The sequence below is a fragment of the Xyrauchen texanus genome, chromosome 17, assembly GCF_025860055.1.
Source record: "Xyrauchen texanus isolate HMW12.3.18 chromosome 17, RBS_HiC_50CHRs, whole genome shotgun sequence".
Taxonomy (NCBI): domain Eukaryota; kingdom Metazoa; phylum Chordata; class Actinopteri; order Cypriniformes; family Catostomidae; genus Xyrauchen; species Xyrauchen texanus.
The window spans coordinates 16420322-16435999 of NC_068292.1; the positions used below are offsets into that span (position 1 = coordinate 16420322).

The window sequence follows — 15678 nt, forward strand, 5'->3', positions numbered from 1 at the left end:
CGCACATGTCCAGTTGGAAGCAATCTTTGCTTGTGTAATATTAAGGTTCACTTTCATTGGTCAATGTTATGAACTCTTTGGTTAATATAAATTATAAGGGTTATTAGGATCTTTATTACATTTAGAACCAAATGTTATTAGAATTAGCTATTACCCATATTTAGTGTTTTCAGTTGTGAATCACTATTAAAATAGTTTAACAAGACTGAATCTACATCTGACAATCAAGCCACTGATGCAAAGAGTGCTTGGAAAAACAATTAGTGGGTCCATCTCACAGATAAGTGATTGTCACACTTAAAAAACAAACACACCTTTCCTTACATTTCCTTAACCAAAGCCCTTTATTTAAAAAGGAACTGAAGACAGTGATACAAAATTGTCAAAGGAAAATTTTACAAAGAGTTATTTAAATGCCACATGGAAAATTATAGTTGGATGACAACGCAAGCTACAAAGCAAATAAACAAGGCTGAAGTGAACACTACTAATTAAAGTAGGTTTTTCCACTCAACTGTTACACATCAGATGTTAAAGTTATAATGATGCATAAAAGAAAAACAAAGACGATTCTCATTCACTGATATAGGTTTTCTTAGGATTTTTTTTTCTTTCAGAAGAGATGGTTATTGGTCTGTTCTGTTGCATCTGTTTCAATGTCATTATTTGTTAAGAAAACTCATTAAATGGATAGTTCACTCAAAAATGTATCTCATCATTTACTAACCCTGATTCCATCCCAAATCTGTATGACTTTCTTCTGCAGAACACGCACTGCAGAAGTTGAAATATTCAGAAGTCAGTCATATACATCTGGGATGCATGAGAGTGAGTAAATTATAAATGAACACTTCTGCCTTTCCCTTTAAATCATTAATAACTTATTTTTCATCTATAATGTGCATCATGTGATTGTGTCCATCTTTACACACAGTCCAGTTTCAAACCCTTCTTCCACATTATTTGTCCCTGATGCCCATTGTCAGTCCAGACCTCCAGCAGGCTTCCACTATTTCTTCTCATCATCTTTCTTGCCCTCAGGGGGTTTGGCTTTGTTCTGGGATGCTAGAGAGCCCATGGCATTACGAATGGCTTCATTGTTGGGATCAACTCCTGGAAGGTTCTCCAGCACACTCTGCAAAAAGTCTGGATCCTGCATCACATCATAATCCTCCTCATCCTCCTACAGAACAAACAAACACACACACACACACACACACACACACACACACACACACACACACACACACACACACACACACACACACACACACACACACACACACACACACACACACACACACACACACACACACACACACACACACACACACACACACACGTTGTGTTTCCATGTTTTATGGGGACTTTCCATAGACATAATGGTTTTTATACTGTACAAACCTTATATTCTATCCCCTAAACCTAACCCTACCCCTAAACCTAAACCTCACAGAAAACTTTCTGCATTTTTACATTTTCAAAAAACATAATTTAGTATGATTTATAAGCTGTTTTCCTCATGGGGACCGACAAAATGTCCCCACAAGGTCAAAAATTTCAGGTTTTACTATCCTTATGGGGACATTTGGTCCCCACAAAGTGATAAATACATGCTCACACACACACACACACACACACACATATTGGTACTTCTATCATTAAAAGGACTCTCCATAGACATAATGATTTTTATACTTTACAAACTATATAGTCTATCACCTAACCCTACCCATAAACCTAAGAGAAACCTTTTGCCATTTTAACATTTTCAAAAAAACATTGTTTAGTATGTTTAAGCTGTTTGAATTACAGGGACACTAGGGTTGTCCTCATAAACCATATTAATAGCATAATACCCTCATAATTCCAAGCAATTGCTAGTTTGTAACCTAAAACAAATGTCCTCATAAACCACAAAATATACACTAAAGCCTGTCAAGATTATATTCTAAGATTACATGTAATTTTCTTGCAAGGCAGCATTGTGTGGATTTTCATGTCTAAAACTTTGTTTTGTTGAAAGTTTTAGCTTCAGAAGTGCTATTTATTTAGGTTTTTGGTGAACTGTCAACTTAAAAAAATTCAATATTAAAGTTTGAAGATATCCACTTGACTTACATTGAGAGAATGTTCAAACGGTGCTGATATCAAAGTAATATTTGCATAGAAAACTGGTATTTTAACATCTTTTTGAATACTGAATTGAGATTGGTCTTTTTTTGTGCATCTATTTAACCATTTATAGTTACACAGAGCTGATAGTGACTGATTGTGTTGATTCTCACTCAGCCAACGAAGAGCAAGACACATGCACAAGTCTTTAATTACTGTAGGACCAAAATATAAGAAGTTACCTTAAAATTTTACACCATTACATTCTGTCTTTTGGATGAGTTAAACTGAGGTCCTTACTCTCTTTGGTCATTAAAAATCCCAGGGCATTTCTCAAAAGAGAGTAGGGATGTAACCCCGGGGTCCTGGCCTCTATCTATCATGTCTTCCTAATAATCCCCTATATTTGTGACCACTTTATTAGGAACACCTGTACTCCTACTTGTTCATACGGTTATCTAAGCAGCCAACTGTGTGGCAGCAGTTATCAGAGTTACTGTAGGTTTTGGCCGGGTGTCTGATCATGTTTTGCAATGGCTTCTGTATGATGGGAATGAAGAATATGTAGTTGCTTTTGATTTGCCTATTCCAAAAGCTGATCTAAAATTATGATCTCCACACTAAAAGCAAAGCAAGTCTGGTTGGAGGAAATGAACTGTTGTGTGGACACAGATCACATCAAACACACCTTAGCAGCCTTGGTGTCTGCTGCGGCACCTGCGTCCACATCCATGGCATCTGAACCCCCAAACTCTGTGCACAAAGAGGTGGATATTTGCATGTGTGGAAGAAACAAGTCAAACGGGAAGAAAAATAAATAAGAAACAAAAGCAAGTATCTGAATTTGTAAAGTGTAGTGAGACTGACCATCTCCTTGCATGGACATCTGTAGAGCATATGCGATCTGTTCATCCTCAGTCATGCGGCTGAAATCAGGCAGGGCAGGAGCCGTTGACATCTTCAGCAGTGCATTATCAGACTCTTCACACAAGAACAGGAGATATCAGGTCGATTATATAAACTCAGTTTTGTTAAATAGGCAGAGTTTAACTATACAGAGTAAATGCACAATTCCATCGTGCAGGCCTACTTCCTAGTATTAACATTCAAAATGATTTGTAACAATGTATAATATCTCTAACAAAGATTACACTATGCTAAACTAGTGTTAGTATAGCATTTGAAGCAACTACCTTTACATCTGATGCCATGTCATCGTTTCATCGTGCCAACAGTATTGCCCAAATAAGAGATTTACATTTATTTGCTGATGGTTTGATTCTCCATAGTGGAAGGGCTGGGCGATATGTCCAAACTTTTTATCACGATAATCTTTTTCATATTGTTCGATATTTATCACGATATGCTTTTAAACATTGCACTTTCTTTTTTTTATTTCAGTTGACGGAAGAAAAAGAAAAAAAATTCTAAACAGTTAAAATGGTCTCTACAAAACTGCACAGGGGGTCCAGAGACTGCCAAAGCAGTGGGGTCTGCGGGATCTTTTACCAAAATATTAAAATATTTTATCAATTGAAAATGAATGTTAAAAGATCATCTGTTTGTTCTAAAGCATAGTGACAGCAGTCCAGTATTTGTTAGGTATCTGAAATATTTCATTTTAAATGTAAAAATATTCCAAGTATGGGGCATAGAAGCCTTGTGACTGTGGAATGATGCTGAATGTGGGTTCAGGGATGTCCCGAGAGAAAATTTAGATTTTTTTTTTTTTAAATGTAAAAAACATTTGTATATTTTCATTAAAGTGAGAGACTAGTCTACCAACTAGTAATTTTAGTCTTTCTAATTCATTTTCACAAAATTAGAACAGAAATCGATTTGTTTATTCGATTTGATTATTATTAAAGGCTCGTAACATGCTGATTAATAAAGATACATTTAGAAGGGAAAAACATTATGGTCTAAAAGGTGCTTTGAAACCACGTTAACTCATGCGGTGCTTCGTGTCTACACACATGCAGGGAAAAGAGGCAACATGTGCGGAGCGGGACAGGGCAGAAATGATGCATGTTTGGTGCTAGAGAACAATATTCAAGATTATAGCGCAGAAAGATCAGAGCTGTTGTCCACATCACTGTTGTTCTGTCGTGCTCTTCACTAGAGACGATGAGAGGGCGCAACCGTTGTCATGAAGTCTTGCTGTGCGGATGGAATCAATCGTAGCCTAATCGTTAGCAAGTTCATCCAGTCTGACCCTACGTTACCACTGGCGCGTTGTGAGCGAAGCTGAGAGCGTTTTCAATTCATTCCTATGAAAGCCGAGCATCATGCTCCCAAGGTGGATTGTAGGATTGGCAGCAGTGCAGAGCAAGATCTTTCCTAGCGCTGTGAGCGCCTTTGAGCGGATTTCTTCTGCCCCAGTGGAAACGCAGCCTGAGAAAGCCGAACTGCTTGTGTTTTAGCGACACGCAGAAAATATCCAAAATTCCTCAAAAGCTCATAGTGGATTTTCTTTATCGTGATATATATCGATATCGTTTTATTGCCCAGCCCTACATAGTGGTGATCAAAATCTCTTGATCATAAATTTGTATGTACATTTATGGTCATCAAAATAAATGTATATATTTTTTTTAATATATTTTAAGATATGTTCTTAAAGATATTTTTGCCAGTTCTTTCTCTCCTTCACTCCTTTACAGCTGTCCTTCTCTCTGTCTCACCATCTACAGTGGGTGATGAGACTCCAGCTTCTGCAGCTGAGGCCACAGCTGCTCTTTGAGTTTCCTCCTCCTGCCTCTGTCTCTGCTCCTCCATTGAGACACGTAAAGCCTGGGACAGAGACACTGATAATGTGAAAAAAGCCTTTTCTTGACATCTTAAGCTGAAATTAGTTTGCACAATGCAAAGCAAACCTACTCACCAGAGCGAGCTCAGGGTCTGCGCTGGGGTCCACTCCAAACTCAAAGTCACTGGAACCCAGGCCCATAATGGTGCCACCCTCACCAGCCATGATGGGAGAGGACAGAAGAGCATCTGCCAGGCTCGGGCCAGGGGGTACTGTCACCAGGTGTGAGCCTGCACCCTCCTTCCCATTTAGGGTATTCACAAACACAGTCAGCTTATCAGTGTTCAACACCTACAGTGAGTGGCAAAGAAACAAAGGTGAAAAAAAACAAGAATAAGAGACAGTTTTTATAAAATGAAACAAAATAAATCCTAACCTGATAAACTACATTCCCCTAGAAAAAAAATAATCCCTCACCTCTTCTCCAAAGTTAATGATATCAGCATTGACCTTCTCTTTCTTCAAACGCTTTGCCATCTTCACCAACTAAGTTGGAGACAAATCAGAAGACAGGTTGACAACGTTTTATTGAGTCCTATATTGCATCACCAGAGACAGTATTACAGGAAGAGATGGACCACTCACAGAAAAATTAAAGAGAGAAATCGTAATGCTTATTATGGCGGCTGTAGGAATGTAAGTCGCCAATCGTCAGGCATTGCCTGTTTGTTTATTCTACAACATGGATGCCTATTAGCTAAAGCAGTCTAAAGAATATTTTTTTTATCTGTGATTTGTAAAAAAAAAAAAAAAAAAAAAAAACACACAACAGAGGGGGCCTGGGTAGCTCAGCGAGTACTGACACTGACTACCACCCCTGGAGTCATGAGTTTGAATCCAGGATGTGCTGAGTGACTCCAGCCATGTCTCCCAAGCAACCAAATTGGCCCAGTTGCTAGGGAGGGTAGAGTCACATGGGGTATCATCCTTGTGGTCGCAAATAGTGGTTCTTGCTCTCAATGGGACGTGTGGTAAGTTGTGCGTGGATCGCGGAGAGTAGCATGAGTCTCTGCGGAGTCACGCACAACGAGCCACGTGATAAGATGGATTGACAGTCTCAGAAGCGGAGTCCTCTGCCACCCGGATTGAGGTGAGTAACCACGCCACCAGGAGGACCCACTAATTAGTGGGAATTGGGCATTCCAAATTGGGAGAAAAGGGGATAAACCAATATTTAAAAAAAAAAAACTGTATCGAAAAACAACACTCTGAACTAAAACCAACAAAACTAACAATACTATTGTCGCAATTCTATGGTTGATTTGATATTTTACTGAAACTAGGGCTGCAACCTATGATTATTTTGATAAAAAACTGCCCTCTTAAACTTAATAGCAGGTTGTGCCATCTTTAGCAGCAACAACTGCAACCAAACACTTCCGATAACTGGAGAACAGTATTTCACAAGGCTGTGGTGTAATTTTGGCCCACTCTTCTTTGCAGAACTGCTTTAGTTCAGCCACATTGAGGGTTTTCATTTTTTTTTATGGAATTCTGTGTTTTATGCCAGATGTAACGGGACCACTGTCTTCCAAACAGTTCGACTTTGGACTTGTCAGTCCACAGAACATTCTCCTAAAAGGTTTGAGGATCAAGGTGCGTTTTGGCAAAATTCAGGCAAGCCTTAATGTTCTTCTGAGTTAGCAGTGGTTTTCGCCTCACCACTCTTCCGTGGGTGGCATTGTTGGCCAGTGTCTTTCTGATAGTGAAGCCATGAACAATGACCTATATTGACGCAAGAGAGGCCTGCAGTTCCTTGGATGTTGTCCTTGGTTTTTTGATGATTTCCTAGATGAGTCGCCACTGTGCTCTTGGAGGAATTTTGGAAGGTCGGCCACTTATGGGAAGATTAACTACTGTGCCAAGTTTTCTCCATTTTAAATAGCTTTGTAACTCTTCCCAGACTGATGTATTTCAATCACCTTTTTCCTAATAATTTCTGGAATTTCTTTTGACCTTGGCATAGTTGGCTACTGGGTGAGATATTTTAGCCAACTTCATGCTGCTGAAAAAGTAATATTTATGTGTTGATTTGATTGAACAGGGCTGGCAGTAATCCGGCCTGGGTGTGTCTAGTCCAGCTGAACACATTATGAATGCAGTTTCATAGATTTGGAGATTTAGTAACTAAGGGGGTAAATACATTCTCACACAAGCACAGTTGGTATTGGATAACTTTTTTGCTTCAATAAATAAGATTATCATTTAAAAACAGTATTTTGTGTTTAATCAGATTGCCTTTGTTTTATGTTAGATTGTGTTTTGAATTTTTGAAACAATTTAGAATGAGAGATACACAAAAACAGAAATCAGGATGGGGCAAATACTTTTTCACAGCACTGTATCCGATATTTTGACATACACCTGACTTGTTGTGCGCCTGTTTGCATTCATGCAAGACTGTAAGTGACTGATAATGTTAATCACCTGCAGGACGGGCATTGGCCATGAAGCACATTTAACCATTTGGGTGCGCAGCCACATTTCCACATTCACCAATAAATGAATGGCCTATGAGTGGGTTAGCGTAGAGTGGACAGGCCTATAAAGCACTATGGCATTGCCCATAGCCTAGAAACAAAGACTCATAGAAAAAGAAAAAAAGTCAAATTAACTCACATCTTTCTCCGGGTCCTCCACAGGGCTTCCCACAAAGACAATGATCCTCATCTTATGGTTTTTTCCCTGTCTGTGTTTCAATGCTAGCTGTGAAGCACAGAGAAAGTAAGAAGACACAAATGTAAGATTTAAAAAATGTTTTTTTAAACTTTTAGTTGATCTTTTGAAATTAAACGTACATTTTTTATATACTATGTAAACATACTTAACTTTCAGAAACCAAAACATCCTCCACTGTCCAAAAAGACTGCAAAACAGTGTATTAACACCTACATTTACACATCATCAACACCAGTTCAGTGTTCAGCAACTTAGCCTGCCCAGTTATGGTGAAGAAACGAGGAAGTACAATAGATACTATTCCTAAACACAATAAGACAATGATAAAGATCCAGTGCGTATCTAAATATCAAGGCCTTCTGACACTTCTACCTTGGTTACTTGCTGTGTATAGCACCTACAACTCTGCACAGCCTTTGGAAGGATCCCAACATTTGAACTGAGTAGCTGAAGTTTATTTATAATAAGGTCTCCAAAAAGTACAATTTCAAAAATATTGCTGCACATTTAACTGATTTTGTCTCTATGTAATGCAGGCTTTGTAAAGAGGCAGGAAGGGTGAAGGATGTAGCAACAGCAACTATATTATATAGCATCAACAAAAAACAATACCAGAAGAAAACATTGTTACACATGTGACAAATGCAAAAAGGTTTGGCAATAATAATTTAAATGTTAATTCTATGGGTCAGAGTGGCATTATTCTGAACATGGAGCTCTATATCTGTACTGGAGAAGGTATGAGAGGCACTCACATGTGCTACTCTGATGCCTGTGCAGAAGCTGATGACTCCTTTGGGCTGGACAGCATGAAGCTTTGACAGAATCCTCCCAGCGTCAGGGGTAAGAGTGGTCAGGACCTCACAGTTACTGAAATAAACATACACAATATATTTCTTCTAATGATTTTGTTGTACAATATTTCCTAAATAGTAGCTTTGTTGTCAAAAAATACATAAATTATAAATAAATCAATATTTATCCTACTTGGCCATAGTTATGAGTCCCACATTGTTTTCTGGGTTACTCCGAGTTTTTGAATGACAGATGATGTTGACAGCGTCTTGCTGGGCCTGAAGTCTGGTAGGTAAGAAATCTCCATTGCGCATATATTCGCTGTTGTCCACACTAGTAATAATAAGAAACAGATATTGTGATATCCACTGAAAAATTCCTGCCAAATACCAAATGATTGTAGAGGGAGCATTAACCCAAAAAATGCACAAGGGGATGATTGGCAGAATGTTAGCCTCAGTCACCATTCACGCTGTATAAAAAAAGATGTAATGAAAGTGAACTAGCGATAAAATTCTAACAAGAATCTAATTTTTTGTTCCACAGAAGAAAGTTAAACCGGGTTGAAACGACATGAGTGTGAGTAATGATAACATTTTCAATTTTGAGTGAAATATCCCTTTAAGAAGCCTCTAGTCTGTTTCATAGTTAAATATCAGATATTGTCAGTGAAGAGTTGAAATCAATCCAAGCAAAAGCATTTTTGGTATGAAGGCACATAACAGGTACAAAGAAATCCTATAGAATGCAAAAGCGGTTTATATATGAAATCCTCGTTTCTAACAAGTGAACAACCCAACCCATTTAAGATCAAACCCGAAATGAACGAAAAGTGCAACTAAACTCTTCCTCTCATATGTAAACACAAAGAAACTGATTGACAGGCTGATTGTGCCATCATGACTCGGGGAAACAACATTTCTGTCCTTCTGCTGTTCATTACACTATCTCTCTCAAATCGAACACGGATTATTTAACTTAGTATTTGTGTAATATTTTAAATATAACAGGTTTATAAAGCTGATGGTGAGGTTAAAATGTAATATAAAGTACAATATCTTACCAGACCATAGTACTTTCAAGCACCATCTTGAATTTGTCTCTGTCGCGTTAGGTGACGTCAGCCCATAAGTGAATGATCATTGGTTAAAGAAATGTGCCCTTCAAGTGGACTCGGAAATGTCGTAAAAGACCTTTTTCACAGACTGTGAACATCATGTGAACGTTTGCTTCCATATACGCCAAAAGATTAAAACAAGTAATACACAATGTCATAAATGAAACCAAACTGGTTTTTATGAAGGGACGTCATATTAGCTGTAATATCCGGCTTGTTCTGGATATTATTGATTACAGGGACGAAATTGATTGATTATAGGCATATATATAATATAAAGGCTTTTGACACTGTGGAGCACCAGTTCCTTTTAAAATCATTAGCTACTTTGGTTTTCCTACGAAATGTATTCAGATTGTTCAGATGTTATACAAAAACACTGATAGTAGTATAATTTTGAACTCAGGTACGTCATCAAGGTTCCCTATTTGTCGTGGAATACGTCAGAGGTGCCGGCTAAGCCCTCTTTTATTTGTATTTGTAGTTGAATCTTTGTCTATTGATATCTTGCATAAGAGTAGTTTTGAAGGTATTAATATATTTAATAGAGAGTTTCATATTTCACATTTAGCAGATGACACAACTTTGTTTCTGAAAGATATATAGCAGATAGAACCGGTGTTACATATAATCAACTCCTTTACAAGCATCTGGACTTCGACTCAATTTATCTAAATGTGAAATAATTGTTTATTTATTACCTCAGAAACCCAATTCAATTGCATACCGATCAGAAGTGAAGTATTTGGGGATTCAGATGCCCAAAAATATAATGAGCAGACAGCACTTGAATTTTTCACCGCAATTAGTTAAAACTAAGAATAAATGTAATAATTTGCTTCAAAGAGATTTCTCTATTAGGCAGAGTTTTTTGTTTTGTTTTCAAAAGCAGAAGATTTATCTAGATTTGTTTACCCCTCAATATCCTTATGTATTGACAGCAACACTTCCCAAAACATTCATAAAGTTTTCCTTGATTTTATATGGAAGAATAAATCCCACAAATTAAAGAAAAATGTTTTAGCAAATAAAAGAAGTTCTAAATTTTGTTGACACTAAAAACACATTTAAAATCAATTGGCTGAAGAGATGTTTGACTGGTAACGACTCTATGTGGTATTTTATCCCCAATAATATATTTAATAGGGTTGCTGTACTTATTGAGATGTAATTATTATAATTATGTTGGGAAAATACCTATAAAATGGATACATTTCATCAACCGGCATTGTTAGATTGGAAATTGGTTTACAACCACAACTTTTCTCCCCACAAAACTATTCTGTGGAATAATATGGACATTAAGATTAAAAACGTCGATTTTTTTTGGAAAAATGGTTTGACAAAAACATAATTTTTGTTTCAGACCTTTTTCATTGCAAAAGTGACATATTGGTATATGAGGAATTTATGAATATCAATATCCTTTGCCATTTAAAGATTATAACTGTTGTAAAGGCGATACCAGAGAGCATAGTTTTTTGTTTATACAATCGTCACTAACCTACGGTGTTGTTCATAAAAAACTTCCTCAGTTATTTTTGGGAGGAACGTTATTTTTAAGTACAGCCTGTAATAAAAAATGTATCCGCCAATTGTCCCAAGAGTGATTTAAAAAAATAAAAATGTATGTCTTTTATAACGAATTTCAATGGAAGAAAGCGTGGTTGTTACAATATAAATATTGTATTTCAAATAAAATTAAGTGCACTTTAAAATGTTGCACAAAGTGTATCCATGTAACGCACACCTGCATCTGATGTAAGCGACATGTGTACTTTTTGTAATAATGAAAGTGAAAGCCTTAGCCATTTATCTTTCTCTTGTTGTATGTCTTCGAAATTTTGGTATGAATTATTGTTTTTCTACAATTGAAAAAATATACATTTTGCATTAATGATATGTCTGTTATGTTCAACATGATAATAAAGCATTAGTTTGTATTGTAAATTTTTTTTATTCTTGTAGCAAAAATTGTTTTGCACAAGCAGAGGTATCTTAAGAAGCTACAGGCTCACTGAGTCTTTAAGAGTGCTCGTGAATAAGAAATGTTCTTCTTTTTTAAGATATTATGATGACATTTTTGTATGTGCCATGAACCAGGACAAATATTAGGATTTTTTTCATGTTTCTTTAGTTTTTTTTTTTTTATTTCACATGTATTTTTTTTCTTTCTATCTGTAACGTTATAACATTAAGTTTTGTGTTATATTACCCTAGAATATGTAATAAAATATAACATTTAAAAAATTACCACAGCTGCGAGGGGGTTTCGATTACAGCTGCTGAGAGAGTGACAGTTTTTTTATTTGTATTGTATTATTGTAGTTAGGTGAATAACATAAAGGTCAAATACAGAGCATAAAATAATCAATTACATTGTTCAACATTCAGAGAGTGTGAAATACTATAAAGAACAAAAATAACAACAACAATAATAATACAAAACACAAATGAAAATGAATGTTTGGGCAGTTACATGAATTTGAAAAGCTTTAGTATTTGTATTGTTTTCATAAATTCCTGGTTTTGTGTTTTAAGATCAGTGTTACAGAAGGTAAAATATGAGGGTATTTTCTGAGTTACTCTTGTCTTGTGAATGTATAACTTTGCTAAAATAATTAAAAGATTAAAGATGTAATTTTGTTTTTCAGAAAAATTTGGGTTTTGTAAAATATTATATGGTTCTAAGATTTGTTAAATTTTATTGTCATGTCTATTTAAAGTCAATCCAAGCATGACAGTAAATTTGACAGTAAAGTCTTAATCCACCACTCTCTATTTTTTACTTTGATAGTTTTTAGTGCTTAACTATAATTTTCTACACTGTGTCTAGTGCTTTAATCTAATTTTATCAAATGTTTATTTCAAATGTTTTAATTCAAATGTTATTTGCAAGGTATTTTTAGCAGCAGTTCATTTGATTCTGGATAGGGAGAAAAAAACATCACAGTTCAACAAAAGTTTGGAAAATATGTTTATTGTGTTTTTTAATTTTTTATCAGAAAGATGTGAAAAAAACCCACCACCACCACAATACTGAAAGATGGTAGAAGAAACATGCTGCAAACACCATGCAAGAAAAAAGCATTTCCGTTACTTGCTTATATACAGTGTTGGGGGTTACGCGATAAAAGTAACGCGTGTTATGTAATTAGATAACCTTTCCGAGTAACAAGTAGCTAATGCAACATTTTTATATTAGACCATAATATCGGAGTTATTTTTAAAAAATAACGCATTGCTTTTGAACACCTCTCCTTTCCCCGTATTGTGATAGATCAGGAGTAAAAGTATGCAAACTTGGAGTAGGGGCATAACAGACAGTGTGGTTCAAAGAGTGGGAGGCTTACTAGAGATGTTCAATAAGTTGTAGTATGTGTGTGCATGATGGGTATTGTAGTTCTAGAGAGTATGAGCCATGCTTATCAGCGATGGGCAGAGCACAACAAGTCTTCTTTTAGCCAAACCTGAGATTCATGTTTAAAAAAAATTGCAAAATATTGCTGGTAAAGGAATGTAAATCTGAACGCTTCAGTGGATTCCAGTTGCACTCATAATTTGCAATGGTGGATTTTTTTTGTTCACTTGAGATTAAATGAGCAGCTGTCATAAACTTTGCCATTGTCATGACAATCACAGCAAGAGTTAAGAAATATGTTCTCATAAGGCAATATTTTGTCAAAAACGTAACATTCGGATAAGTGATGCTTTGATTCTCATGATTGATTCATGTAGGCTGTAAACACAAAGTTTCGTGGTATAATATAGCACAGGCATAAGCCGGAGAAGTCATCCCGTGGCCACGGTATTATTATAGGCCTACAGATACATACAACGTGGAATTATCGCTGACTGTTGCATCCGACTTGCTTAAAGCTACCCGTAACAACTACTCTAGGATCAGTTTGCACCTGAACTGCCCTGTGTTAAAGCATTTAACATTCGGTTGAGTGAAACGTGATTGTTTCATGTGTTAATACAAGCTGCATTATAGAAAATCCGTGAACGTGTTTAGGCAGAGGGATTATAAAACAAGTCTTCCACTGGCCACGGCACGATACACAGGATGAAATATTCACTCAATTCACTGACTTATGCAGCTGAACTGCTCTGTGTTAGAGATCCCCGTAATTGGGAAAATGGGATGGGAAACGCTGTTTCTGGATCAGCAGCTGCAAGCAATGTTCTACATCGATTGTGCACGCAGAGAAAATATCTTAATTTCTTAAAATATTCAACAATTTTGTTCTATAATAAACAAGTAATTTGATTCGTGAAACAAAGTTTTGAAGACATTTTGGTAGCACTCAAAATTATTCCGTTGAAGTTGTATCAACATGCAACATGCAGTTGTATGCACCTTGGATCAAAAAAATATTCATTTATTCTTCAGACTTATTCCTTGAACATGTTAGACTGGCATTCCCCACTGAATTTTATCCTGACTAAAAAACATCTCAAGCTGACTGGCATTGTCGATGGGCACCGCATATGATGACAGATATGATGCAGGTTCAAGTTTTGGACAGTGGTTATTATTCATTATTCATGTTGGTTGCATGTCGATGGAAAAACAAATCATGCAAATTCCAATTATTGAGTCTTTATTATAAATATGACGTGAAGACCTACTGATTGTAGACTTTCTAAATATCTGTTTAGTATGCTGTTTTGACACGAGTACTGTACAGTAGCACGACCTGTAATGTCTCTACATACCTCTTGTATTTGTATTGTATGGACAGCAGAAGAGAGAGAGTGACAGTGAGAAAACGCAAAAGTAACGTAACAATTTACTTTCCATAAAAGGTAACTTTTTAATGAATTTAGTAACTTTAAGGAGTAACGCAACATTCTAATGAGTTACTTTTAAAAGTAGCTTACCAAACACTGTATACAAATGATATGTTTTATACAGGCCAGGTAAAAATATAGTCATCAGTCATTGTTCCTGAAGAGCTTTCTCAGATTTATGGTGAATATGAATATTTACCATGAACACACATAAAATACAAACATTTTTATACTGTCAAGAGCTTCCCTTCCATCCAAAATAAATTGCATACTACTTAGATTACAGAAATTACTTTGACAGATTATATAATACATTCATCTACGTATACATAAAGAATTAAAAAATTCATTCAGGTCCACAAGATAAAAAGTAGAAAAACAAGACATTTCTTAATAAATACAAATCACGTATGTGAATTAAATATGTTGTCAGAATAATTTCTATTGCAATAAGTTGGTTGTCTGTTTAGAGTCTGTGTTGTCAGCATTTGATCCCGTGTGCACTGTGCACGACTGATGTATCTGTAGTGCAAGTATCGGTTTCACTGTAGTTACTTATAACACAAATCTGCTCAATAAAGTTTCAAAACACTGGACAAAGCCCCACAAGACCAGCAGCATCACTTTTGGGATCATTGCTTAAGACAACACACTGTGTGAGTAAATATGTTTTGTGTGGTTTAACAGGAGAAAAATCCCAGCAAGACCTATAATCATTTCTAACTCATAAAAACAGACACTGATTTGTAATGAGTGTTTTGGTCACAGGGCAGCGAACATATACCACACAAAAAAGGAATGAGAGTGAGACCTAAATTGTGAAGGATGAAGAAAAAAAAAACAACACCCACAAGTCAACTTAGCCACCTGAGAGATGACAAATGTAATTGTGTGTTTCTTAAGAAAATAATCAAATCAATTTAATTAAAAAAGGTCTTAATAAGCATTAAAGCAGGTGTTTTAACAAGCATATAAGGTTTAAGAGAATTACAATTGTGCATTTTTATAAAAGTGATGTTTTCATCACTACAGAACATTCAATAAAGAGGGGAAACTCTACTGCAATCTTGCAATTCAAACCAATTGTAATGTTAATTTGAAAATTTGGGTACTGTTAATAAAAAAACAAAACATTTTATTAAATATTTGTCAATGCAGAAACGTCACACAAAAGTCCACAGAGTTAAATGTGAATATGCAGTCTCTGACAGTAACTAATGATCATCCATTCCTTAATGAGTTCAGGTTTACTGACAGTGTAGGAAAAAAAAAGGTAGTAAAGAAGAGTTTAAGGAATCTTCTGGGTTCAATAAAAGTTAAACTCAATTGACTGCATTTGTGGCACAATGTTCATCCCCACATAGAT

At 36.0% G+C, this 15678-nt stretch overlaps 1 protein-coding gene across 1 annotated transcript; it reads right to left on the bottom strand.

Moving 5' to 3' along the window:
• Positions 1-325: 325 nt before the first annotated feature.
• Positions 326-9518, bottom strand: LOC127657964 (26S proteasome non-ATPase regulatory subunit 4-like). Its single transcript, XM_052147004.1, has 10 exons — positions 9462-9518; positions 8591-8731; positions 8359-8473; positions 7544-7630; positions 5342-5410; positions 5000-5215; positions 4800-4908; positions 2983-3096; positions 2804-2868; positions 326-1183 (listed from the first exon to the last, which is right to left on the bottom strand). Exons 1-10 carry the CDS (start codon positions 9485-9487, stop codon positions 1010-1012), a joined length of 1116 nt encoding a protein of 371 aa, XP_052002964.1. The 5' UTR covers positions 9488-9518; the 3' UTR covers positions 326-1009.
• Between the last annotated feature and the right edge of the window lie 6160 nt (positions 9519-15678).

Bases quoted from the DNA above. Each gene is read 5' to 3' on its own strand.
- LOC127657964 (XM_052147004.1), bottom strand. From the start codon at position 9,487: ATGGTGCTTGAAAGTACTATGGTCTG. The intron at 8,732-9,461 runs GTAAGATATTGT...TATTATTACTAG, and splicing joins CTTGAAAGTACTATGGTCTG to TGTGGACAACAGCGAATATA. The intron at 5,411-7,543 runs GTGAGTTAATTT...TCTCCAACTTAG, and splicing joins TGGAGGACCCGGAGAAAGAT to TTGGTGAAGATGGCAAAGCG.